This window comes from Trachurus japonicus, chromosome 3, assembly GCF_045865225.1.
Source record: "Trachurus japonicus isolate A0001 chromosome 3, Traja_1.0".
Lineage (NCBI taxonomy): Eukaryota > Metazoa > Chordata > Actinopteri > Carangiformes > Carangidae > Trachurus > Trachurus japonicus.
The window spans coordinates 22908067-22935637 of NC_140909.1; the positions used below are offsets into that span (position 1 = coordinate 22908067).

Below are 27571 nucleotides of genomic sequence, written 5' to 3' on the forward strand. Positions count from 1 at the left end.
TGACATGTAGCATTTTGGGGAAGAATAAGTTTGAACTGAATGGGTCCTGTGTAAGTGCAGTAAATTCTGTGATTGTTTTGCCTTTCTTTTGTCAATATCGTTCTATCACTGTCTCTCTACCCAGCCCTATGTTTTCTTGTGTTTCTGTCCATGATCTCCTCAGCTCTCTTAGTGCCACACTTCAGATTAAAGATGCTAGTAGACAATGAAATAAACGGATAATTATTTTCTACATGTTGCTTATGTGCCAATTTATTTTTACTGAGTTCCACAGCTGAGGGGCTCTAATAGAAAATGCCCGGTCAACTTTAGAGACTTTGGCGGGCTGTAAGTCACGTAATGAGTACGTTTAAAATCAACCCTAAATTTGACCAGTGCAGAGTAGCAAGGACGGGTGTTATGTGGTCTTGTCCCTTAGTATTCGTTAAAAGTCTCACAGCCGAATTCTGGACGTGCTGGAGACGAGAGATGGCCTTTTGACTCGGTTAGAGAGCGCCCCTCATGTTGGCATATGCCTGAAGCGCTGATCGTCGGTTTGACTCCTGACCAAGATGATCCTTTGCACATGTCATTCCCCCAGTCTCTCCCTCAAATAGAGGCAAAAAACACCCCAAAATATCTCCCCCCAAAAAATCTGCTAAGCATTCTATAGTGCAACCAGTTGGAAACTAGGAGGCAGAAGAGAGAAACATAGTAATGAGAGATGACAGACAATGGCAGCAGGTCAGACAGTAGAGAGAGGTTTTATTTTCTGCCTGGCTGGCAGAGCTGTTAGACAGAGTGCTTTTCAGTGGAGCGTTTGCCCTGCTGATTGTACAGTCCGACATCTATGAGACCCCGCCTTTCATCTCTCTCAGCTTGAGTGGCAGGTTGTATAAAGATAGAAATCTCGGCTCTCTTACTTCCGAAAGGGAATTACCATATTTGTGTAAATGTAAGACAACTCAGACCATACTACAGCATCTCACAGGATAATCCACAGATCTCACTGTCATTCAACTGTTCTTCTTTACAAATCATACTAATTAACAGCGTCGACAATAAGTAATGTAGTGTAGTTAGGCGTCACTTATCAAGGATTTGTCCTGAGAGTAGAAACTCCTTGATTTGGCTCGCTGCCTGTAAGTCATCTCACGCTGACGTCAAGCAGCATGGGTCATGCAAACGTGTGACCTAGCTATATTTATACAAGCACTCATATAAAATATTCAACATTTTCAGGTGTTTAAAAAGATGGGGCATGAATTTTAATTACACATGAATAATGTACTTACAATCTGTCCTCTCTTTACAGCATTCACTTAACACAAAACCCCTGTCCTCGTTTCTGATAAGCAGCTAAATTAATTTCAACCATAGGTTTATTATAACAACTGTGTGAAAGCTGGAGTTAGAACAAAAAGCAACTGCAGGAATTTGGTAGTGTTGTATTTCATTTGCATGAGCTGCGAGAGCAACGGATAAAAAAACAACTATGAATTCACATTGCCATCTCAGAGTGAGTCACCTGCTAACTGCTGTGAGATGCAGTGGAATACAAAAGGGACTGTGGTGTATGAATGTGACTGAGGCAGGTAAAACAGCAAGGCAGAAAACATACAGTATAACATTTGAAATTCAATTTTGATGTCTTTGAGAGAATACGACCATTGAGATTTAAAATCTCAGGAATGTACCCAACAGCTTGTTAGACTTTTATTGTCATTTGAATAGTCTATCCAAGTGAGATTAACTGTATCATTACCTGATGATGCATGACCTGGATTTAGTGCATCACAGGCAGTGGTTTCAACCTAAAAACAACCTGAAACAATCTCTATGCACAGCTCCAGTGTAACCTCTGGTATAGCTCCTCCTTTAAGCATTGTCTTACTTAATCTCTCATTTTTGGAGGGTAATGGGGAGAACACAAGCGTAAAAGGAGGAAGGGAATAAATATCTACAACTTTCCTCTATCAATCCTCTGATCACCACCAACAGAAAGAAATCACATTCACAAATGAAAACACACACCCCTTTCTATCCGGGCTGTTGCTATAGAGACACAAATAAAATTGTTACTAAAATGTTTTCCCTCCCGTAGGTCAAGTGACAAGAGCCTCTGACAGCTGGAACACACACAGAGCACTGGCCCTGGAGCAAGGCACTACTGCAGCAAGACTAATACTGTAGCATGTTTGTGCTTAGCATAATAAACCAACTGAGGCTGAACCAATACAGTGTTGCAGCACAACTGTTAGCCATAGTGATAAGTTTCAAACCAAGATGACACTGTAGGCAGAGGTAGAAAAGGTTACCATGGTGATTCCTTGAATAAGCTCCATTGGGAAGAATCCATACGTTTTTATGTTGTTGTTTTTCTCAGTCTTCATGTCTACAGTCAAGACTGTGTTTACAATCTATAGCATCTACCTCGAAAAGGCACTCGCTGACAATGATGTACACCAGTAGTGAGAGATCTTTGAAAGCAACAATTATTGCTACGAGTGGCTGTCCAGCAGCTCATCGTGCTGCACACTGCATTGTGCTACTCATCAACTGTGTGCATATGCACTGCATGACTTTCTCCCCAGTTCATATGATTATTAGGAAGCTCTTGCCTACACCTTACCAATTGTAGGTGGACATCATGTCTGTCTCTATCTGACTGTATCTGCACAGAGATTTCCGTTCTGTATTCTCATGTCACCTATGGTCCATGAACTAATAGTATATAGGAACGTTTCCAGGCAACTGGTAAAATAGTTGCTGTGTATATGTGGCAGTTATAGCACCAGTGTCAGTTAAGCGGAATAGTTTATAGCAACAGAAATTAATGAGCATGAGAAATAAAGAAGATGCAAACAAAGAATGTGTGACTGCCCGTGAAGCCCTGTAAATTGCCACAGGTTAGAAAAAAAAAACATATAACTAACAGCAGCAGTCTCACTTGTGTGGTATGATTCTGGACTCTGTTAAAGACTGAAAACTAAAGTCCTTAGAGAGCCAATACGATCAGCTCAAAGGATATCAATCTGAGAGGCACAACTGTGGTGGTGAGGCCTGATAACAGATGGTTTATCAAGTGCACTGGAGTGGCCTGATCAATAAGAAGTAGAGTGGAGGGCCATCATGGGCAAAATTAAGTTTATGTGTATGTTGTAACAACTGACCCAAAGTTGTACCCTACCAAAACTGGCCTGATAACAGGAGTTATAGTTGAAATAACTCGCATATTATTTAATGGATAAGTCCTCCAGAACTATAAGGAACTTCTCAAACATTTGATTGAAATTTTATCTTTGAAAAAATGCTGACACTTAATTTTCATGGTAAAATAGGCTTTTCATAGGGGTTCATTTTGGTGAGAATGTGACATTTAAATAAAGGAACTTACTTTGACCTCTTCCTGTAGTTTTCCAAATCGCACAGTGCCATTCAGTATCCTGCTCATGAATCCCTGCTTTTCTTGCTGAAGAACTGAAGCCTGGAGAGGAAGAGAGGGAAGATGGGAGGTTACTGATCTAAGAGTGGAACACAGAGGGGGGTGGAGTGCACAAGTGGGTGAAGGAAATTGGAAAAATGGATTATAGGAGAGATGGGTAAATGAAGAGAAAGAAGACAGTTGAAATTTGCAGTAGCCCTGTGGGAGGCACAAACACTGCCACAAACATTTTCAATTTAGGTCTCCAACTTTAAGTGAGTTCAGTTCTGAGTTCACAACTCAAAAGGGTACGGGGAAACCACAAAAGCAATTAGCTAATAGCTATGGTCACTTAATATGAGATTATCATGCTCACCGTAAACTGCAGAAATGAGAAAGGGCAGCTCTAACTGGCTTCTGAGCCTGAATCTCAGTAAACTGTTACTACAGTAACATAAATACTGTAACCCTAGACTACAAAGTCACTGCAGTTACCACAATTAAAACTTAAACCTTATGTGCTAGTCTTTTTTTATGGAAACAGCTCCGCTGTTCTGCTAATGTGCTCTAATCACAATACAGCAAATAATCAACAATAATATCTTGGGGCGTCATTTAGCTCAGTTGGTAGAGCAGACGCATAGTCCTCGCTTGCAGCCAGCCCTGTATCGAATCTCGACTCAGGTAGCCCTTTGTTGCATGTCATTCACCCTCGCTCTGCCTCCCATTTCCTCTCTCTCTCTCTCAACTACACTATCGACTAAAGGCAAAAAAGATATAAACCGGTACAGTACTTACTTAAAAACACACACACGCACACACTGTTGCGGTCACCTTGCCCCCTCATCCAGACAAAATTAGTTTTTGTTAGCTTTAGACCTGCTGCCTCTGATGTAGTGCGAGTCTGACCTTCTACAAGCTCTTGCTATGCACTAAACAGATATGGCAAAGTCCCTGCATCCATTAACATTTACCAGAAAAACTTTCTCCATTCCCCTGCCAGACATGACACTGAGCAGAGCTCGCAGTGCAGTGCAGCTACTTATAGTTTCAGATAAGCTTTAGTGTTTGATTTCATAAGTTGTATTATGTAGCTATGACTGTTATGTATAAAATTGCAATGTCCAAACACAAAATGGTGAAAATATATAATACTGTACAGTAAGACCAAGCCTGATGTTGCATTACCTGAGACATTGTATGAATCGCAATAACATCAGTCAAGTGTAAATGTAACAATGCACTACCAAAGCAATGTTGTGAATCCAGACAGGTTTAGGCCTCAGAGCGAACAAAAGGGGTTTTTCATGAAATAATAACAATCTTCAGTTAATCAATACAACACTCCATAGCAGCGACAATACATTTTCCGAGCATTAATTTTCTATGGTTTCATGCTTGTGTGTTTTTTTCTTGCTGACATTAAATCACATAAAAATGTACAAGTAACAGAATACTTGCGAGATTTGCTGTGTTCATTCTTTTGGCTCTGAACTATCGATTAACAAATCAAATGCAACTAAAAACTGATTATAAGCTTTGACCGAAGTGAAGCCTTAGTCGAGTTTAAGTTTTTGCATCTGAATGTCAACAGCCTGCACAAAAATCAAGCTACAGTAAGTGAACTAACAGGCATTTGAGGATATTAATTCACTGAGTGAGTGCACTGCCCTCTCAGGAGTACGCAGCCTGGAGTTGGCACACAACACTTCCACTTGTCAGGTCAGAGCCAGATTTACCAACATGAATACCTTCATTCAATGCACCCTCCTGGTCCATGTGTACAGCAGCAGCTCATTACTGCCTGTCAGGCACATTCTGCAAGCGTATGAGAGCTCAATATAGACATAGTTCAACGCTGAGATTTTCCTGTATTACCAACTCTGACAGCAAATGTCATCTGGCTGATTCTCAGAGTTCAGCCATTCTTCTAGTAATAGAAACATCTATTGGGTCACTCACCAATCGACCAATGAAATTTTGGTTGGCTAATGATTTTTTGGTCGACCAGGCAGCCCTAATTTATATATTATATAATATATATAGATATATTATTATAGTAATACAATTTTAAAACTTAATTAAAAAATAATAATAATCGGCCGATTAATCGGTTATCGGATTTTTCCCCCCCTAATAATCGTAATCGGCATCGGCCCCAAAAAATCCATATCGGTCGGGCCCTATTTTCCACTACAGCTGAGTTCTCTAGTACCTTCTCAGCGGGGGCGGGGTCGACGGGGGGGGTGATCGCGGAGGCAATCGCGGGGCCGCATTGTCCGTGTCTCTTTTTTCGATCCGCTCGTCAGCTCCAAACTCACTCGTCTGCACCTCGTTAACAGACCACAGTGTGCTTTTACACACAGCAACATTTAACTCAGGTGAAGGAATAACAACAGTTTTGATACAGATCAGCTGGCGCTGTTGCCGCTCTGTTTTTGAAATTTGATTCTCATGTCGGACGTAACGCTCGCGACTCTTCCAGTGACTTCCAGCGAGGACGCTCTGCCCAATCAGCGGAAGGCAGTCGGCTGACGTCACGTTATAGTATCGCTTCGGCTCGCTTGGAACCAGGGCCGAGGAGGTACTAAAAATGGTACCTGGTACCAGGGACTAGGGCTAGTGGAAAAGCAAACATACCGTACCGTGCCGTGCCATGCCGCGCCAGTGGGAAAGCGCCAAAAGTTACCAGGTGCCAAAGGTATCAAAAAGCTGCTCTCTAGTTTCCCTGTCTCTGTAGATCTGTTAGATTCTCTGTAATGTAGAGGGCAGCTCTATGGTTACCAGGCATTTCCCAGATTGCCTGTGCTGCTATAACATGTCAGCGATTCCTGACAGCCTGTGCTCTGGGCCAGCTTGTTTTTATAATCCTACCTGCCTGCACAGTGGTGACCCACAAATAACCACTGCTTTCCAGATAAACCCACTGAATTTTGGTTTCTGTCTTTCAATTGCTGCTTCACCTGCCACCCATTTTAACAGCCTAAAGGTTAAATAAACTCTGTGAGTCTGGAACAACTGGTTTTTTGTCTTGTTGACTGTGAAGTATGATAGAAAATTGGTAAAATTATGATGGTGTGAATTTCCCTTTCATGACACCATCTAAGGTCAAGGACACACTGGATGAGCCATATGTGTGGAGGTGGAATCGGGTCTCACTAAGCCCACAGTGTCAACAGTATCATGTGTAATGTGCACTATGATTAATACAAAATAATTTTGCATTATCAGTGGCATTAGTAGTACCATGTGTAACAGTTGATCTCTCTCCTGGGAAATATGCTCCGCCACAGAAATGACAGCTCCCAGGTAATGCCGAATCTTTTCCTCCTTCAGTACAAACTCCTCCTTCTGCCGCTTCAACACACTCATTCTCCTCTCAGCCTTCCTGGATGACGAAGGGAAGGACAGAATGGGTAAATGACGATTTAAGTGAATGATTAAGAAAGAAGATGGGGAGAAATAACAGACAGGGGTTAACAGGGGTTAACGAGAACATGGTAGACATAAGCACAGGAGAAGACCAGAAAATAGACCCGAGCACATAACTGGATAATAGAGTCCCTGTCGGCTCAGTGGGGACAGGGTGAAAACACTGTTGGTTAATCAAACACCTCCTGACAATCTTTACACCTCAAAATGAGAAAGTCAAGATAATCTCAGTTTTTGCCTACAGGGAGCAGAGAAGGTTCCAAGAGACCAAAGCAGACCAAACAAATAACGCTCTTCATTCTTATGTACTAAACAGTTAAATGACTGACTGATACTACTATATAGCCTACTGTATGAATGATATTATATTATAAAGAGCCGATTATCAAATCAGAATGAAAAGTTTTTGTTTTTTTTTACTTTTATTACATACTGCATGGTTTTGTACTCAAAACCTTTGGCAAATAAACACATTTTAAAATATGCCAAATATTAGTAACTCGACTAGTTGTTTGTTTGCTGTGCACCTGTCTTGTATGTGTGATGTGTGTTGCCTGGCGCGATTATTCAATGTTGCTGTTCTTTTTATTTTTAAACTGCGGACCATCAGTGAGTCCACGACAAATTTCCCTACAGGGACAATTAAAGTATATGAAATGAAATAGTACTAAGCAGTCACACGACGGTGGTTATCAACCCAGGTTTCTTATGAGTGTGTTCACATGAAACGAGTGGAGTTCGTTGTTCGTAGCATCTGACCAATCACAGACATGGACACGTCTGACAGCAGCTGCAGCAGCAGAGTGGAGCGTTTCACTCACAGAGGTTTGTCAGTCCCTCTGATGAAAAAATGTATCTCTCATAGATAGATAGATAGATAGATAGAGAGATAGATAGATAGATAGATAGATAGATAGATAGATAGATAGATAGATAGATAGATAGAGAGAGAGAGAGAGAGAGAGAGAGAGAGAGAGAGAGAGAGAGAGAGAGAGAGAGAATGTATCTCCTTCAGAGATGTTCATCTAAAAACTAAGAATTATCAGAGCTCCCAGTTTTTTTTGGGGACACTTCCTGTATGTAGCCTGCAATATTCGATCACCTAACAACGGTGATGGCCTTTTCCAAGAGAACTGATTAGTCAGGAGGCGGAGCTTTTTTACCTGGCGATCTCAATCTGGAACATAACCTACTCCAGACTTTGGTTAGCCGTTCAGCATAAGTTACCACGGTAAGAAGTGAACCACTGTCATAGTACAGAAAACCCAGGCCAGAGTTAACCCTGAAGTTACCTCGATAAGATAAAATCCTGCTTTGTAGTAACAGGCCTCTGGGATCTCCCCAATTAATCACAGGCTGATCTCCAGCCAGCACAGCAGCTCTAGCCTCGTAAACCAGCCTCTCCCAGAAATGAAATTCATTTAATTTCTGAGGGAGAGTCTGGCCTCATTCCCGCTGTAAGCGTTTGGCCTGAAACCCTAAGAAGGCCGAGCCAATCAGCGTCGCCGCTGTGATTGACACAGCACATTGGCCAATCAGGGACCGACTGGTGCAACGCCCCGTCACTACACCAACTTGCTGATTGGCTGAATGGGGTTGTCTGTCAACGCTACTACTCCCGCCCAGCTCCCGTCCACCCCAAACGCTTACAAGGGGAATGAGGCCAGACTCTCCGTCGAAATGAAATGAAATGCATTTCCGTGAGACGTTGGTTTACGAGGCTACAGCAGCTCCACTTAAACAGTTTAAAGATAACAAAGACCTTTACCGGCCCGTGCCCAGACTTATCCCATGAGTCCAGAGATCAAACCAATGACTTTTTCAGTCACTTTCCCACAGAAAATCTATTCTGACAATAATGGGTCAAACACAGCTTACAACACACAGGTTTGGAGAAGAGCATAAGAGCAGGTATAGTCCAGTCTTTTGACCACAGGTGCTGAGCAAGCTGCCCCATCTGTCTGTCCTAATTGCTACCTGCTCAGGTTCACAAAGTGACGTTTCATTATTGGATTTAGACGCTAACCACATTCAGTTTTACACCTGTGTCCATAATACAGTTAGAATGTAAACGCAAATATAATTTGACCTTGTGATGACTTAACTGACAAAACACGTCCCTTAGAAATACATCCATCGAGGACATGTCTGGCATGCACCAGTGTTCATGTATGGTATAATAGCTGACATAGGCCGGTGAATATTAAGTACCTGTTGGCTTGTCTGGTGAGCTCCATCTCAGCCTCCATTGTCTTTACATCAGCAGTCAGATTGGCTTTGTCCAGAGCCAGACTCCTATTCTCTTCTTCCAGACGGGACACTCTAAGAAGCAGCTGGTCCGTCTCACTCCTGTTCCTTCTCTCCTGCTGCTCCAGCTGCCTGGGAGCCAAGAGCAGACTTTTCAGCACATTATAACACAACATCTGCTATTTGATCAGTGTTTCCCCTAGGCTGACAGCTTTGGGTGAACAGGTGTGGGTGTGGAGGATGGGGAGGCAAGCCTGACTAGAAGGTTCGTGCATTAGAGGAGGCAGCAGTTTCCACAGTTCACATTACTTATGACACTGACACCCACTCAGTCGGAAAGCAGTACTTTAGTTGTGCTGTTGCCCAATCTGTATCAAAAACCTGATTTGTTCCGCACACAATAACCCCTTGCCCAGCCCTATCCAATTCACTTGATGTCACTGCTGTGTGTGTGTGTGTGGCGGGGGGAAAGCTGTGTTTCTATGAAAAGAGGTATCAGAGCATTAACAAATACATGTATGTAAAACCTAATACTAATTTACATCATTAGATTATTATTACTATTCTTCAGATCTTAATGCCTCTTGCAATTAAAACCATAAATCTTCAGGTGCTACTTCCTGTTTTATAAACCGCAAATCAGTTGTACATTGAATTAATAAGAAGCTCAACTACAACAAAGCTTAAGTGAGCTCTTGGCAATGGCAAAAGCTCTTACATCTGGAGGAGAATATGGGCTCACATATGGCTAGAGAGAATGCGTACCACTAATCTAATATGTTAAATTGTTTGACTCGACACAAGAGAAAAGAGCTGTGTCCTCACTCAGCAGAAGAATGCTTGTGGCTCTTATCTTTAAAGGTATGCAATAAAATAAGAGGCATTATTGTGATACCTCCTGAGTTTTCCAGTAATGTTGCAGTGTTCATCCCAGGTGACGGCATCCTTCAGGTGGGCCTGCAGGACTTGGACCTCTCTTATATTTTTCTGCACCTGCCTCCTGCTCTCTTCCAGATCCTCCTCCAAACGCTGCTTTTCTGCCTCCAACAACAGTAGTTGCTTAGACACTTTCGACACTACACAGAGAGAGGACAGAGGGGAGGGAAACTGGGTGTAAACAGTCAAAATCAAAACACAGCAGATCATAAAAAGAAAACTACACTACATTTGATTTTCTGTACCTTCAGAGTGGTGTTTACTGCGGCTGGCTTTAGCCCCCATGTGCTGAGCCTCAAGTTGATCAATCAAAATCTGGTTGTCCTTCAGCACCATAATGGCCTGCTGTTGTAGTTGATGTAGTTGATGACTGCAGAGAGAAAGAGGGAGAGAGATTATGTTTAAATTGAGTTAGCCAGGTATGAAGTAATACTACATTGTTGACTATCAGAGAACTTGGAACTAAAAGTGAGGTTGGTAAAAATTATCTTATAATGTGAAGATACCGTAAGTTTGTGTCAGCATTATATTAAAGCAGAAGTAAGCGATATTTTTGTGTTAATATAAGTCTTCAATAGTTATATCTTCCGACAGCAATCACTTACATAGAGTGTTTGGACCAAAACACGGGTCTGTCTGTCACTCTGCTCTGCTCTGAGCCGAGTAGAAAACTTTTCTCGTATCCTACAAGTTTTATCCAATGAGGAGAGAGAACGGCATGAAGGGCTGTGTGTGCAGGGACGAGGACCAATAGATCCATGACGAGGGCGGGGGCTGCTAACTCCATCGGCTGACAAGACGTTATGGTGCGTTCTCGTAACTCCTGTTTTTCCGACCTGTGAAGTCATACCAGTTCGATCTGGTACGAGTTCATGGGTCAGAAGTTACGAGTGGCCATTATAGTGCACTTTCACAGGTAAAGCAGGTCGGAAAAACACGAGTGGGCTGCCTGGAACGCTACAAAGTCGTAAGTCGTGACGTGAAGCTGTAATTTACGGTTTCAAAAGCCTGCCCGGAACGCAGCATTAGCCAAAACGACCGGATCGCTTACTTCTGCTTTAAGATAAGTGAGAGGGAAGAGTAGTGAAGGGGAAGATATAGCAGATTATAGGAAAATCAAAAGGTTTTACAATAATTTTATTTCATTATTTCATACAATGTACTGTAAACTTAAATAACAGACCCAGAGACAGGCAAACAGTGGTGCAGAAGAGAAAAGAGGAGGCGTTACTTTTCTACTATATCAGGAGAATGATTGCTGACAGTCCAGGAAGTGCTGACAGTGCTTAACCACCATACACACACACACACACACACACACACACACACAGAATAGATTTCTTCTCACCAGTCCTTCTGGCTGACCCCTCCGACCTTTGCAGTTTCATCACGGAGTCTCTGGTTTTCTTTGATCACTCCCTCTACATGAGCACGCAAACTTTTCACCTCTTCCTGTTGCAAGCAGACAAAACACATAATATTCGGATTTAGGATACAAATTAAGAGTTTTTAAACTGGTGACTAAAAAACAATACCGAAAAGGGTATTCTACGCCACTAGCACCACCACTGCAAGGAATAAGGATCCGGTAATAAGACATCAGTCATGACTGTGACAATAGCTTGGAACAGCTGTGCTCCTGCTGTCACCGTTACCTCCATGTACATAAACCTGCTGAGTATAGAGTCTCATCATCATTGTGTTTTTTCTCTGACTGAATGCTTTTTGAGTCTTATTTGTCTAATATCTACTAAAGAAGGCAAGGTCAAGTTTTCCCCACATATCACTTATTTATTCACTAACCAACACATTCCTTTTATCTCCACTTTCTTTTGAGATAACCCATGGTTCTTGAGTCAAGATTAAGTTGTGCTTCTAAATGGAGAAAAACTGATGTGGTCAGCTTGACCACATCAACTGACAGTCTTACAACAAATACAATAACAGGCAGCCACTGTTTCTCTCTAAAATCACAGTTACTTCTGTTGTATGTTACATCTGAAAAATAAAACATACATTCATTTGGTTGGTTTGGTCATGTATGTCCTGCCTCCCAGACATTATATCTAAGGGAGTACATTACATGCACAGCCCATGTTATATTATCACGAATATCTAGTAACTAGTTCACAGTTAGTTGAAGCAATAAAATCTCACACAAATCCAGTGAGTCATGCACACTTTACCTCTGTGGTTCGCAGTAATGCATCTTTCTCTTTTATCCTTTCTTCGTAAGCCAGCAGTCGGGGAGATGAATAGTTTGTGTCATGCTACAAAAAAGAAGAAACACAGGAATCATCAAAAAAAAAAAGAAAAGCTGCAACTTGAGAGTCATACATCTACAGTATCTCTCACAGGGATCATTTTCACCTCAGAAATAATAAATACCGTATTAAAAAAACAATAATAATAGTCCAGTCATTTTATGAGAAAAGGTTAAACAAATTGCAACAGAAGCAAACTCAACTGATTTTGTATCCTCAGCATGTCCTGAGTGAGGGAAAAAAAGCCCCGAAGAATCCCATTAGGGGAAAGTTTCGAAAAACACCCAAATATATCCCATTTATACGCATATAAACATTTATTTTCACGTGAATAGGGTAAAATTTTTTACCTTTAGATATCTCCATGAAAATTACTGAGTTGATTACTTACATTAAGACGAACAAAAAATGTATTACAAGTTTTTTGAAATTCTTTGTTAACATGAGCAAATGTGCATACATTTGCATAAATCTGCATAAATTGTACCGTTTTGACGGCACATGTATATATGAAGTTGCTGTGGTGGTACCGGCATGAAAATTGGAGTGAGTTGACTCCATCGGTCAACCGACAAGTTGACCACTTTAAATTTCAAGATGACTGTAAAATCCCCTTATTCGCACAAACTGAAATACGCTGCTATGGCCGGGTTTTGGTTAATTTTTCAAGACAGCCACATCCTTAGTAGAGCAGGTATGACATTACGTCTGGCTAATTTGCATACATACAGCACCTGATCTAAACATTGGGAGGAGCAGGTGAAAATGTCTTGTTCAATCTTGTTAACATATTACAGTTAAGAAACTTAAGGAATGGAACCAATTTAGGCCCATGAGCATTAATAGAGACATTTTACCTGTTCTACTAAGAATGTGGCTGTCTTGAAAAATTGCAGTCATCTTGAAATTTAAAGTGGTCAACTTGTCGGTTGACCGATGGAGTCAACTCATTCCAATTTTCATGCCGGTACCACCACAGCAACTTCATATGTACATGTGCCGTCAAAACGGTGCGATTTATGCAAATTTATGCAGATGTATGCAAATTTGCTCATGTTAACAAATAATTTCAAAAAACTTGTAATACATTTTTTGTTTGTCTTAATGTAAGTAATCAACTCAGTAATTTTCATGGAGATATCTAAAGGTTAAAAATTTTACCCTATTCACGTGAAAAAAACTTTTTATATTCGTATAAATGGGATATGTTTGGGTGTTTTTCGAAACTTTCCCCTAATGGGATTCTTCGGGGCTTTTTTTCCCTCACTCAGGACATGCTGAGGATACAAAATCAGTTGAGTTTGCTTCTGTTGCAATTTGTTTAACGTTGACCCCTTTTTTGGCCTAAAATTACTGGACTATAATGGGTGAAAAATAAACACTGCATACTGTTAGGACTTGGCTGTGATTTATTTGCAGTAAACATTGTGGCAAGGAGATTTGTTTTACTTAAAGCAGAAGTAAGCGATATTTCTGTGTTAACATAAGTCTTAAATAATTATATCTTCCGACAGCAATCACTTACATACAATGTTTGGACCGAAACACGGGTCTGTCAGTCACTCTGCTCTGCTCTGAGCCGAGGAGAAAACTTTTCTCGTATCCTACAAGTTTTATCCAATGAGGAGAGAGAACGGCATGAAGGGCTGTGTGTGCAGCCAAGGGATGCGCCTGAATGTGGTGACGTAGGGACGAGGACCAATAGATCCATGACGAGGGCGGGGGCTGCTAACTCCATTGGCTGACAAGACGTTATGGTGCGTTCAAGGTAACTCGTGTTTTTCCGACCTGTGAAGTCGTACCAGTTCGACCTGGTACGAGTTCACGGGTCGGAAGTTACGAGTGGCCGTTATAGTGCACTTTCACAGGTCAAACAGGTTGGAAAAACATGAGTGGGTTGCCTGGAACGCTACAAAGTCGTAAGTCGTGACTTGAAGCTGTAATTTACGGTTTCAAAAGCCTGCCTGGAACGCAGCATTCGCCAAAACGACCGGATCGCTTACTTCTGCTTTAAATAATAATAATAACTTTATTTTTATAGCGCTTTTCATACGTTGCCGTGTAACTCACATTTAAGATTCATCTTAATAGTGTTAACAATAAAATTCAATTATTATAAATCAAGAGGGCTTTGGTATAAAGATGTGTTTTTAGTTCCTTTTTAAAGATGTTCACGGAGGCGGCTTGTTTGATGTAGAGGGGTAGGGTATTCCAGAGCTTGGGTGCGTAGACAGAGAAAGCTGCTTCTCCACTTTGTTTGTGGTCTGCTTTGGGGACAATTAGACACCCAGATGTTTCAGATCTCAAAAGTAATTAATAGCAATGTTCAATGCCACCAGTTGAAGCAGAAAATGTATCGGCTTTCTCTTATTACTGTATTATTCTACTGTAAAACGACTCACTAATCTTTTTCCTTTATCTCATCCCTTCACCCACCACACTTCACTTGCCCATAATGAGAGCTAGCAGAGACATGCAGCCACAGAGGGAGCTGGTAACGATGAGAGCAGAAGATCTCCTGGTGTGAAGACATGGCATGTGGAGGCTATGATTAACACACAACAGCCCAGAATGGACAGAGAGCGACAGAGTGGAGCAGGAAACTGCTTTATTTCAAAAAGCAGACCTTATGCTCTGCAGGGTTCTGGTTCAAAGACAGATCTTTATCTCTTATCTGTCTTAACAGTTTGGCTGGAAAGAAATGTATTTTAATGCTAGAGCTGTGGCGTGCTGTTTATAGAATCTGTATAAAAACTAACTTTAATTAAAGCTATGGTCTACGATTTGGAGCATTGGTAATTAGGCCCGAGCGGCGAGTAGCACTCGCCCGGCGAAGGCCTATTGAAATCGCGCTGTTTTTTATTCTTATTATTCCGTCACCTAAATGCCCCAATTTGGCCCCTTTCCCGACTTCGAAAATGCGTGAACTTTTGCCCGGACGTCCGGCCTGATCCGAAATTCGATATATGTGGTGGTCGCACATGTCCGACGCGACATGGCGAAATAGCGCCCCCTACAAATTTTGAAAAGTCCCATAGACAATTTTGCTTACTTTGGCGTAGACCTACAAAATTCGGTACACATATGTACCATACCCAGATATACAAAAAAGCCTCTTAATGTCATGGTGAAATGTCAACAGGAAGTCGGCCATTTTGAATTGGTCGTTTTTGGCGCCAAATTAACTCGTCCGAAACGGTTCGCACGACACGCTCCAAATTTGATAGACAACATCTTCAGACCTAGCTGAGTACAGCATGTGCTCCGTAGGTCAATACGTCAAAGGGCGTGGCTTCCAATGGGCGCCAAACATAGGCTCGAACGCCACCAACATTCGGTTGGCTGTCACGCCCACATGCTTTATCCTATCAACTTCAAACTTGAAGGAAATTATGGGGGTGAGTCACTGATTCGCCCGATATATCAATATCTCACTTTACTCAAAGCGCCCCCCGGTGGTAACAGGAAGTGACCATTTTTTACATTAAAATCTTTAACTCCTCCCACTAATTTCGCCCGATCTACTTCAAATTGCCTACAGGTTATCGAGATGCCATGCTGATCCAACCTTGTGCTCCATAGGTCTCTACGTCAAAGGGCGTGGCTTCTGCGGCCTTGCCAATTTTTGGCGACTTCATGTTTCCTCGCCATTTCACCTTCTAACAGCTCTAACGCCCACATACTTCATCCTATCAGCTTCAAACTTGCTGAAGATGATGATGGCTCCACCCTGAACGTTCCGCTGAATGGCACGCCCACTTTACTCAATGCGCCCCCCGGTGGTAACAGGAAGTGACCTGGTTTACACTTAACTTGTCCGATCGACTTCAAATTTTACATATTTGATGAGCCACTGCCCCTAAACACACCTACCCACATCTGGGTTCATACAAATGCGCCCCCTGGTGGTAACAGGAAGTGACCTGTTTTACATTTACATTGTCCGATTAACTTCAAACCTGACATGTGTGATCCTGGTCAGCCCCTGATCACACCTACCCACATCTGGATTCATACAAATGCGCCCCCTGGTGGTAACAGGAAGTGACCTGTTTTACATTTACATTGTCCGATTCACATCAAACTTCAGGTGCTTGATCCCGGTCAGCTCCTGAACGCCGCTACCCGCTTCTGGCTTCGTAGCGCCATCTAGTGGACGAACCGCACGTTGCGTTTTTCCGCTCCCGCAGCGCTTTTTCGCCATTCTCGCTTCGCGCCACGGCCCCCGCACACCTCAGGCCCCCGCGGTCGCATGGGTCGAGCGAGGGCCGATCATCGCCGCTTGCGGCTTTAATTATTATTAACATCGTTTATACAGCGATTATGGTCCTGTGGTCCGATATACACAATATAAATAGCAAAAAGAACCAAAAAAATCCATTCAGTCTATCAGCCGTGGGCCTGCATAGAAATTGACCAATGGGCGCTGCGCGCCCCGTCCGGCTCCCACTGGCTCGTACCCTCCATCCAATCCCCTCGTCTCGCCTGCTCCTCCTCGACCCGCCTCGTCCCCACCCCCTTCCGCTTAGAAACTACAAGTAGTTGTAACCGCTCTGCTGCTCAGCCACAGACACATGAACCCACGAATTCAGCGCCTGCTGGCCCCCCACCCCCGGTCGGTCTGCCGCTGAAAGCCCACTAGGATTCAGAGAAACACAGTACAGAAGCACAGAATGTGTTGCTGCCCTTATTACTGGTACCGGTGCCACGTCGAGTCTCCCTGATCCTCTCCCTGACACACAGCCACTTCCAGCCGCAGCTGCAGCCTGACCGGGGTGCTCTGCACACCGCGGCCCTGCTGAGCTACCCTGGTCTTCCTCCTCTCCCCGCCCCTCCCCAGCTTCCAGCCGCAGCCTGACCGGGTCTCTCTGCACTGCGGCACCGCGGAGCTCCAGGCCCCGGTCTTTCTGCTCCTCTCCCCCAGGCACAGCACCATGTGCCCGGTCACCCAGCGCGAGGAGTCTCCCTGTAGCATGAGGCTGTGCTAATGGCTGCTAATGGCGGCGCTGCCCGTACCAGCGGTCGCCGTGGTCCCGTTGCCGGGGACGGCGACGACGGCAACTGGCACCGCCTCATTACCGGCAGCTGGTGCACAGCGGCGGCATCGGGACTGGCGCCGCCGCCATTAGTAGGCTAGTGCCGAGCACAGCCGAGCTACACGGAGACTCTTCGCGCTGGGTGACCCAGGACAGGGTCCTGTGTGTGGCGTTGCGGTGCAGAGAGACCCGGTCAGGCTGCAGCGGCAGTGCTGAGTTTATGTTGAACAGGTAATCTTTGGTTTTATTGTGGAAGTTGTGACTGTGAATATGACATTTTACTCCACATTCAAAGCCGCGTTTGGTTTCTGCAGGCAGCAGGCTTGTTGCTTGCTCCACTCTGGGGCGTGTCGCGAGGAGGCTCCGAGGGACGGGCCGTACGAGCTCGGAGGGGCGGGGCGGGGTGTGTGAGGGGGTGCTTTTTTCAAATTTTTCTCATCCTCTTTCAAATCGTAGACCATAGCTTTAAATAAAGAGAAAAAGTGATAGAAATGATTATATTAAAGAATGAAATAGACTCAATTTCAGTGGTAAAGAGAGAAGACAAGGTGAGAACAGTAGAATACACACACACCTGCTTTAATTTTTTTTCTGGCAACTTGAGCTGACTGATAAGTGGAAATGTTCTCATGGCCATTCCCTGACAGTGGGGGGTTTTCTACAGATAAGCTTTTTATACCTGGAACTCAAACTCTACTGATTCAGAAGGAAATCTGTAACAGTACCATTTGAGCTACAGCCAGGCTTTAGGTGGTCACACTAATGAATTGTCACTATGTAAATTTGATTGAGTTGCCACAAAACATGCATTGTGAATCAAAAACACAGGAGAGAATCAAACATAAAACTTTACTTCATGTCTAAAATGAGAAGCAGAGGTATCATCTTGTGTGTTGTCATACCTCCTGTTTGGATGGTTGTCTGACGTGGGTTTGGTAGTGGCTCAGCTCCACATTCAAGTGGTGAACTGTCAATTTGAGGGTATCATTTTCATCCACCAGCTCCTGAGCGTGTTGCCTCAAATTCTGTAGTTCTGCCTCACTCCCTGGAAGCACAGTGCATTAGGTTATAAATATTTCCAAGACACGAAATAATGATATTATTCTGGGTCCCATGATACTTAAAAAGAAAGACATAATACACTTATACGTCCTTACATGCCATACTTATTAATATAGTTTTTAGAACAGGTCTCTCTTGTAAATGAGACCCTGGGTCTCAATGAGATTTTACCTGTATAAATAAAAGTTAATAAAAATAAATAAATAAATAAATTAGAAGAGAGAATGGAGATACTGTAACAGGTAAAATCTAATCCATAGAGTTTGACAGGGTTGCTTAGTGAGACACTCCGAGTGGTGTGCTGGCTGACACTGAAGCTCAGCCTGAGGAAGGAAAACAGAATTTCCCCCTTGGGCTAATAAAGAGTACATAATCAATGTAATCAGAGACTGCAGGAGAACTCCAGTATTTTTCCATACTACTCGCTCCTGGCCACCAGGAGGTCAGAGACACTAAACACCAAGCCAGCCTGCTGCTGCCCATTTAGACTGCCAGTTTTCCATCCTCCATTTAACCTTTTTGATTTATGTCACTTTCATGTATCTTTTCATTGTCCCATCTCCCTCTTCTTCTCATCATGCTGTGGTGGAGCGAGAATAACAGTCATATATCTATCCTGCAATGTCATCCCTACTTCCTTCCTTTCACCATTGCACATGCATTTCTCTGCTTCATTTCTCATTTCGCTTCCTCCCTTTTCCCCTATTACTTCTTTCTACACTCTGATTCTCCTTCAGCCTGTATATCTATTGTGGCTCCAGCATTCTACCTGTGGATGACCTCAGCTTTGAGGATTCCTGTTCCAGGCGCTGAAGTCTCTCCTCTAGCAGCGTTTGTTCCCCTGCCATTCTTGCTTTCTTTGGCACAGCCCGAGCGGACTTCCTCTGCACCTCACTGTACACCTTCCTGGGTGCTGGAGATGGCAGGTTGGGGTGTTTTGTGTTTCTGGCTTGGCTTGGGGCATCAGTGGTAAGGATGGGTGGCACAGCTGAAATATAAAAGGTTAATTATTTGTTTGAAAAAACAGGTGGAAAGTGGAAATGTATCAAATACCATCACACAGAATATCACTTGTGAGATACTTGCTATATCTTGAAAGATTCCTACATGTTAGTTACATCAATAAAAGTAATGTTTGTGTTAAGTCAAGATACATCGCTTGATAAGTTACAGTATCTCACAAAAGTGAGTACACCCCTGACATTACTTTAAATATTATATCTTTTCATGGGACAGCACTGAAGATATGACACTTTGATACAATGTAAAGTAGTCAATGTACAGCAGGGGTGGGGAACGTCCGGCCTCCGGGCCGTATACGGCCCGCGAGACCATTTCAATCGGCCCGCAATGCAATACAATTTTTATATTTTATATGTTATGCATATATGAATAAATTTAAAAATAAAAAAAAAAGCAGGAAAAAATATATCGCCAGCCATTCGTTTTCTGAGAGAAACAGACGGCCTATGTCCTATGTCCGAGTCAACGTCAGGGTCAGTGAACACAGCATGTGATGTAGGCTACTGTCATTGCATTGGGCCGGAGTGATTGACAAGTGATGGATCATGGCGACTGTCAAGAAAAGGGAGGTGGACGCAGAATGTCGCGTATTCCAGGAAAAATGGACAAATTACTTTTTCTTTGTTGAAGTGAAAGGCAAGCCAGTGTGCCTAGTTTGTGGCGAGGCGCTGGCAGCTTGAAACAACTTGACGAGTTGAGAGGACAATGCGTTTGGATAAAATGAATGCTCTTCGTCGGAGTTTGGGTACTCAACAAGTAGCTGTCTCATGACCGCAGACTGACAGAGAGAACATTACGCGTGCAAGTTTTGTGGTGGCGAATAAAAAATAGCCACGAAGCTGAAACCTCACGCTGAAGGAGAGTTCGTGAAAAACAGTTCCAGCCATCACATTAGGTGAGTCTAGAAATGCAGCAATCATGAGGCTTATAACACAGCAGTTAGACTTTTTTCGCTAGTTATGTGATCATAATAGTAGGCTATGGCCCTCGGAGGACTTTATAAAAATTGAAATGGCCCTTGATATGAAAAAGGTTCCCCACCCCTGATGTACAGCTTGTGTAACAGTGTAAATTTGCTGTTCCCTTAAAAAAAAAAAAACTCAACACACAGCCATTAATGTCTGAACCACTGGCAACAAAAGTGAGTACACCCCTAAGTGAAATGTCCAAATTGTGCCCAAAGTGCATAAAGAGAGAGGGCTGCAGTACCAGTCAGCAGCAGCATGTGGTGGATGGTAGAGCAACGAGTCAAAAGTCGTATGAAGCAGGTGGAAACTAATCATAGATAATTGCTCAATTATTTTTCCCCACTCAAAGCAAGTTATACTATAGGGGAGACCGGGGATGGTTGTAACAGCATCACTTTTACCAACAAGGGATAACATTAGAGTGATGTAATCAATATCATGTGTTATCACTCCCTCACTAATATTGCATATGAATTTGAATGGCTCTATGAAGAAGTGTGTAGGTTTTACAGCCCAAAAACATTTTTTTAGGTCAGAAACTAATGTTTTAGAACAAATCCAAGTTCTGACTAGTATCGATACCGTTGGCGTTTGAATTAGGTAACTTGTATAAGATGAAAGAGCAGGTTCTTAGGTAAAATGTGAGTCATTTCATCAATGTTTATTTCAAACCACCATGCTGGTACAGCTGGTCAAACAATGACTGACAGGGGTGGGGATGGTTGTAACACCTTTTATCTTTGTTGTTTTATTAAGTGTCATTAAGTGTCACCATCTTTCCTGGAATTTTACCCGGATTATTAGCTGCTTTTGACCTCCTGCTGAAGGTTTCCATTCATATACACCCTTCAATGGTATTTATCAGAATATGTTCTTTAATACAGCTTTCTAATGGTAGGATCCACACCACTGTCACTGCTTATTTAGCCGTCAGTGATGGGGTTTTTTTTGTTCATACTGAACCACAGGAAGATGCTTTAGTGTTGGAACATGCACAATAAACTTACATAGATCTATATTTTTTGGTTTGGTCTCAGTTTTTAGTTTTTAATCTCACTGTTACAACTTACCCCAGGTTGTGGCACTGGCACTCCTTGCATTTGACATCAAATAGTGAATTCTGTGATATAGTTTAAGAAGTTCAAGGCACTGCTACTTGTAGTGGACAAATGAGAGTATTCTGTGTCAAAATTTGAGAGCCCAACCATGAACACTATGCAAGTTATAGGAGCTGAGACAAAAAATGTTACAACCATCCCCGGTCTCCCCTAAATAAAGAGTTGGTTTATTCCTTCTACAGACCCCTATCACAAAGGTTTTAATACTGGAAATGTAATGACAGTGCCTGCTTGAAAAAGGTCCTGAGGACCAAAACATTGTTTCTTATACAATAAAGTTTTTTGCAAGTGATTGGACAGTGTGCGGGAGACCCTTTTTTCCTTGTTGACTCCAATCCCATGCTCCGACGCACCTGTTTGTTGTGGTGTCAGCCATTTTCTATGTTGTGGTCTGCTGGGGGGGGCAGTATCTCAAATGCTGACAAAAAAAGACTGAACAAACTGATCAAGAAGGCCAGCCTTGTTGGAGGTGGAGGCTACTACAGCCACGGTGTGTGAAGAAGAAATACCCCGTCTTTCCTTTCTACGGTTGTCAGATTGTACAACGAACACTAGACTTAGTAGACAAAAGACCAACGACTAACAACACACCATGTGCAATGATAACTGACACTCATCAGCTGTGCAATATCTCTTTTCTACTGCTATTCTGCCACAATTTCCCCAACGTGGGGCTAATAAGGAAATATCTCATCTTATGTTATCCATAACGAAATACTTAAAAAAAAAAAAAACATAAGTCAAAATTACAAAAAACTAAAACAAATTTGAGATCTCAACTTACGTGGTACAGCATCTCTCTGACTGCCAGAGCTCTTCCTAACAGAAGCTTTCTTCTTAGAGGAATCACAGATGGCCTCATTTGACTGGACACGGGTGGCCTCAGTGAAACCTGCAGGATGACAACATAAAAACATGCCATCTATAGATCAATAAAAGTACAGAGGAAGTACTTGGAGCTACTGTGGGATTAATTATGCTATAACCCCCAATTACCATGAAGTACACATTTGTATACAAAAGTGACTTTCCTGTCAAGAAAGCTAATTACAGCCCAACAACAGTTTCGCTCTTACATATAACAAAAACCTTCTACTTATGTCCCTGAATGCAAACAACAGTTGCCACATATAACAGGTGGCTTTGCGATTGAACCAATACATCATAGAAAGGATAAGACACGTTTTAGAAGGCAGACTCAGACAACCACTGATTGTTTATCTTGCACATAGAAGAATCGAGATTCCAGCCCATGGTTTACACACTGTTTATTCCTAATTAAGGAATAAATGAGTGAGGTAAGGGAACAATACCAGATAGGAAATTGTGTACAGTCCGTTGTATCTAAATGTTGTACATTAAATTACTGTGCAGGAATAAGAGATTACCTTGACCTTGAGGGAACAGGAGCAATGACTACTCCTGGACTGCCTCTGAATTGTGATTCTACTCTTCATTCCCTTAGTTATTATTCTACATGCTTATTTTTGTCAAATTTCTATTGATCTTATCTAATCTATTTCCATTAATCAAATTCTATTATGAAAATAAGCTCTGATACAACAATTTACTGTATGTACGAATTTCTGTGACTTGTAAAAGAAAAGAAAATCTGAAAAAATAATTCTCACTTTCCCCATGGCTTGAATGCACTACAGGCATTCTGTATAAAGCATACATACTTTAGTAATGAAGGTATTAATATTTGATTGACACATAAAATGTCTTCATTCAATAGAGCCAATAGCCTGTGGGCACCTCTGGTAATAAACAACTATAATGAGGCTCTAATGACATAAAGCTACAAGATTGTGATTATGAAACATGTTTGGTTGAATAAGAGCTGTGATATGTCTCTGCCTCAACAAAAAAAAGAAAAGAAAACCACTTTGAACATGTCTTAGGAGATCCACTTATTCAGAAAGGATTTTGAAAATCAAGCACAATGACTTGAAAATGCTGCATAGTGCTGCTGAAGGTAAAGTAAACAGTCTGCTGAGTGCAGGGTCTGAATGCTTTTGTATGTGATATCACAGTTTTTTCTTTTTCTGTCATTATGGGACATTGTAAAGAGAAGAAATACATTTAAATGATTTGTAGAACAAAATTGCAAGATTACAAAACATGAAACACATGAAGGGGCAATAATACCCTGAATGCACAGTGTATTGTTGTCGATTTGGAGCCACTTAAATGCAACATTGACTACTGAAATGGATGTTACCACCTGCCCTTGGCGTTTCTGTGGTTACAACCAGCGAGAGCATCAGGTTCAATACTTTTAATGTGAATAATATAATGAAAACTGAGTGGAATCCGATTTACAGAAACTAACACAGTATGTTTATTAGTGACAATCGTATACAAATAAATATGGTGATAAATGGTGACATGGTTTGTCTGATTCAGGTTTTATTTTGGCTGATAAAAAGTAAATCACAGTATCACCAAGAAATACTATAAAATTCAATAGTCATAAGTTATGGTAAAATAATTTGTTGCCTTTTCCAGAGGATTTTGTCATTCTTGTGTTTATACACTTGTCAGTACCTGGAATGGGGATCCTTATGCCAGACATCTGGGTTGGCGTGGGTGTCCTGGTCTGGAAGACAGGCAGACAAAAAATACAGAGCCCGTCAGATAGTCTTATTAAACTGATTTCCCCAGCCCTGCTGCCCCTTTGTGCAAGGCGATGTCAGAGACCACTGCATTCATAAGCATTGTCAAAAGGACAATAAACAGAAGACTGTGTTTATTCTTCTGAATCTTAAAAAACAGATTAAACAGTCACAGTGTTGAGTTCGGTGTAAAGAAGACCAGTCACGGATGAGAAACAACAGAAACAAACTATTCTATTTAATTTATAAGGCATAACCACCATGTGATTATAGAAGATGCCATAGTCATATATATATATATATATATATATATTCACATGCAGTACAGTAATCTCTGCACACCCCCTCACATCATTTCATTGCCCTGATCCTGCATACTAAACAACGGCTGACGAGGGTCTTGTAGATTTATGAAGGTAAAGCCTGAAGACTGGTGTGGATCTTATTTGTATGGTGGTACATTGTTCTGATAAGCTCTAAATAATAGACTACAACTCTGTGTCCTCAGCCAATATTTTTGCTACATGGAATACCAACATCTTGTTCTGTGTTGCTAGCATAAGTTTCAACTATCTTTAACTGAGTAGTGTTGAAAATACAACAGCAAGCAGCTAGACACTACAGTATGATGGCTTGGAAATACAACTGACAGGGGGAATAGAGTCCATTGGGACCTGTACAGTATAGGATAGAAAACTGAGAGCAGCCATATATACAGAACAAGAGCATGAATAAAGCAATATCTCATGGGTTTGTGAGAACAGAAACATACTGTAGGGATACTAGGGTTTATAATCACTGAGATGCTGAAACACAAGAAGAAATTATATACAATGTATAAAGCATGGAATAAGACAGTGAGCCAGTAAAGCAAGCCATCTCAGGCACTGGGAAAAATACATTTTCGAGTGACTGGGGAAAAGTAAAAGGAACCAGTTTCGACAGTCAGTCTTTGTCAGTGTTGTTCACACACTGAGGAAGACTGACCATCGAAACCGGTTTGTGTGGGTGGCCTGTACCAGTGAGGTATTAAAGATATCAGAAGGACACTCAGTGTCGCTGGCTTCTATTTTTTTATTGTTTGTTAGCCGAGCACCACCAGACTTTTTTTTTTCCTTTGAGTGTGCGCGCTCTTCCTTCTTCTTTGACTGGGAAAAAAGTATCCACTACTCATACAATGTAGTCTGTGACTGCAGTAACTCAGTTGTAAAGGCAACCAAAAAAATGACTGCACCAGCTAAAAGTAAATTTCCACCAACACTGATTAAATGGGGCACAGATAATGTGAAAAAAACATACAATGAGAAAAAGGAGGGGGGAAAAAACATATCAAATTCCTACCAAACGAATCCACTGCACAGTTATACGTCACCTGTATTCTATGTAGAGCTGTGCCTCCCAGTGGGTCTGACAGGTATCACAATACCACAGTGGACCAAATTTGAAGGACAGTAATTCTCACACATACACTACGGACACACATCAAAAGCACAGGTGTAACTGATAACATGATAACGATGTCTCTGTGCACCAGTGTGCACACAGGGACCTGGAGCTGGATCAACTACATGATGTAATGCATGTTTCTCATGGTTGATTTTATTAATTACACCTGTGCTGTTCCTGCTCTAGCATGTGTTATCGTTTGTTATGGAACAGATTTTGCTGGCAGCTGCACAGTGCAATCTTCTACTGTTGGCCACTTCCCACAAACAAATGTAATATATCTTCATACACTACATTTTGATATTCAGCTGTGTGAAGAATTTCAATATGTTTGCATTCATACATTAAATAAATATTTGATAATAATTAATAGCCTATATTATTACATTAACACATATGGTCACAACATCTTATACCTTATGAAAAATCATTGTATTGCTTTTTTCAATGTGTTGATCAATAGATTTTTTTGTATACGTTACAGTCTTCATATATCAGAGGATATGTGACAATAACATGTGTGACATCTCTTGCAACATCCCTCTAGAAATAGGAACATATACATTGTAAATTATATTTCTGCATGGGTAAGCAGCTCAAGGTGGAGGTTAACTAGTTAATCAAAAGGCTTTTTAAAGTGAGTTTTTAATGATGTGAAGGACATTGCACACATAACAACATTTTGTTGTTGCCTACCTTGGCTTTTAGAGGCAGAGCATAAACAGGTTCTGTGACTGAACAATTATCCCGTCTGTCCAGTGTTTGGTAGATATGGTCCTCTCTGTCCTCTTCATTCTCTAAGGCCTCTTCCTTATCTTCCAGTTCCTCTTCTGAGTGGTCAGGTGAGGACAAGCGTGGTCGGCTATCCAAATCGTCTGACCATCTGTCTCTGAAGAAGGTAAGAATTTATTATCTCTAAAAACTGTGGAGGAAAAAGTAATTGAAATTTCATTTTCTTAGAGAAAGTAAAACAACCCATTCACTTTCCACTATGTTGGCCTACTAGAAAAAGCACAGCTGAGATTAATAACTCATATTCAAGCATCACAGACACACACATGAATGAATCAGCACACAAATCCTGAATCAGGATCCTGAAACTGAACTAGCTAAATTAATGTCAGGCATTTTAAGTTTTATTAATTCTGCCTCTGCGTTTCCAACTACACCATGTCAAATGTCTTCATTAAGGCATACTTCAAAAGTGTAAAAAGTAAAAAAAATAAATTAAAAAAAGACTTTAAGGCTCATTTAGGCTTCACAACAAGATGGAAGAGGGAGCAATGGAGAGGAAAGTAAATAAGATCTTCACTCACAAATCATTAAGGAAGCCAGGGTCTATATTACAACTTCCATGCAGGATAGGGCCGCTTGGCGCGGGATTCGAACCGGGGTCGCCTGCAGTGAGGACTATAGCCTCAACACATGGGGCGGGTGCTCTACCAACTGAGCTAAATACCACCCCGTTCACAACCCATTTTGAAGATCATAGAATTTCTGCTTAAATTATATTTAAGCAGAAGAGTGGTTGCTCTCCCTACCAATCCACCAAGTCAATTTTCCTCCCTAACACATTGATATACAGGCCCAGGTCAGCTTTTAAACTAGAGGCCAACTTGCATACAGTAGTGAGATTCACCTGTCACAAAGCGTGTGTATAATACTGGAAATATCTTCTAGAGGTTTACCTATTGTAAAGTGTTGTGCTGATATTTGGTTCAGATAGGAAGGACTCCGATCGTTCACTCGTAGAGAAAGACCTTGGCCTGGCAGGAGGGAGGGCCCATGTCTGTCCAGTGAGCGAGGAAGACAAGATGGCAGCTGCTAAGGCTGATCTGTAGATGGAAAACCACAGTTCATTTGAGGGGAAAACGTGTGTGTAAGAGAAAGGCACAAGAAATGCAAGCTACTTGTCAGGTCAGAATTTCAAGTCATAATGTGTTATTTCTAATGTTTACATTCTATATGGATGTTGCACATTGTTATACTCTATCATCAAACTCTTTAAATGAGTGTGA

At 41.8% G+C, this 27571-nt stretch overlaps 1 protein-coding gene across 1 annotated transcript in view; it reads right to left on the reverse strand.

Annotated features, from left to right (window-relative positions):
- The window catches only part of cep89 (centrosomal protein 89), a 64315-nt gene that overhangs the window by 35360 nt on the left and 1384 nt on the right, over positions 1-27571 (reverse strand). The window contains exons 3-15 of the mRNA XM_085767280.1: positions 27242-27388; positions 26250-26442; positions 24040-24091; positions 22274-22381; positions 19150-19368; positions 18221-18363; positions 12205-12288; positions 11367-11470; positions 10264-10388; positions 9978-10158; positions 9047-9214; positions 6650-6791; positions 3377-3466 (exon numbers count right to left, since the gene is read on the reverse strand). Coding sequence (XP_085623406.1) covers positions 3377-3466; positions 6650-6791; positions 9047-9214; positions 9978-10158; positions 10264-10388; positions 11367-11470; positions 12205-12288; positions 18221-18363; positions 19150-19368; positions 22274-22381; positions 24040-24091; positions 26250-26442; positions 27242-27388 — 1756 coding nt within the window. The remainder of the gene's footprint in view (positions 1-3376; positions 3467-6649; positions 6792-9046; positions 9215-9977; positions 10159-10263; positions 10389-11366; positions 11471-12204; positions 12289-18220; positions 18364-19149; positions 19369-22273; positions 22382-24039; positions 24092-26249; positions 26443-27241; positions 27389-27571) is intronic.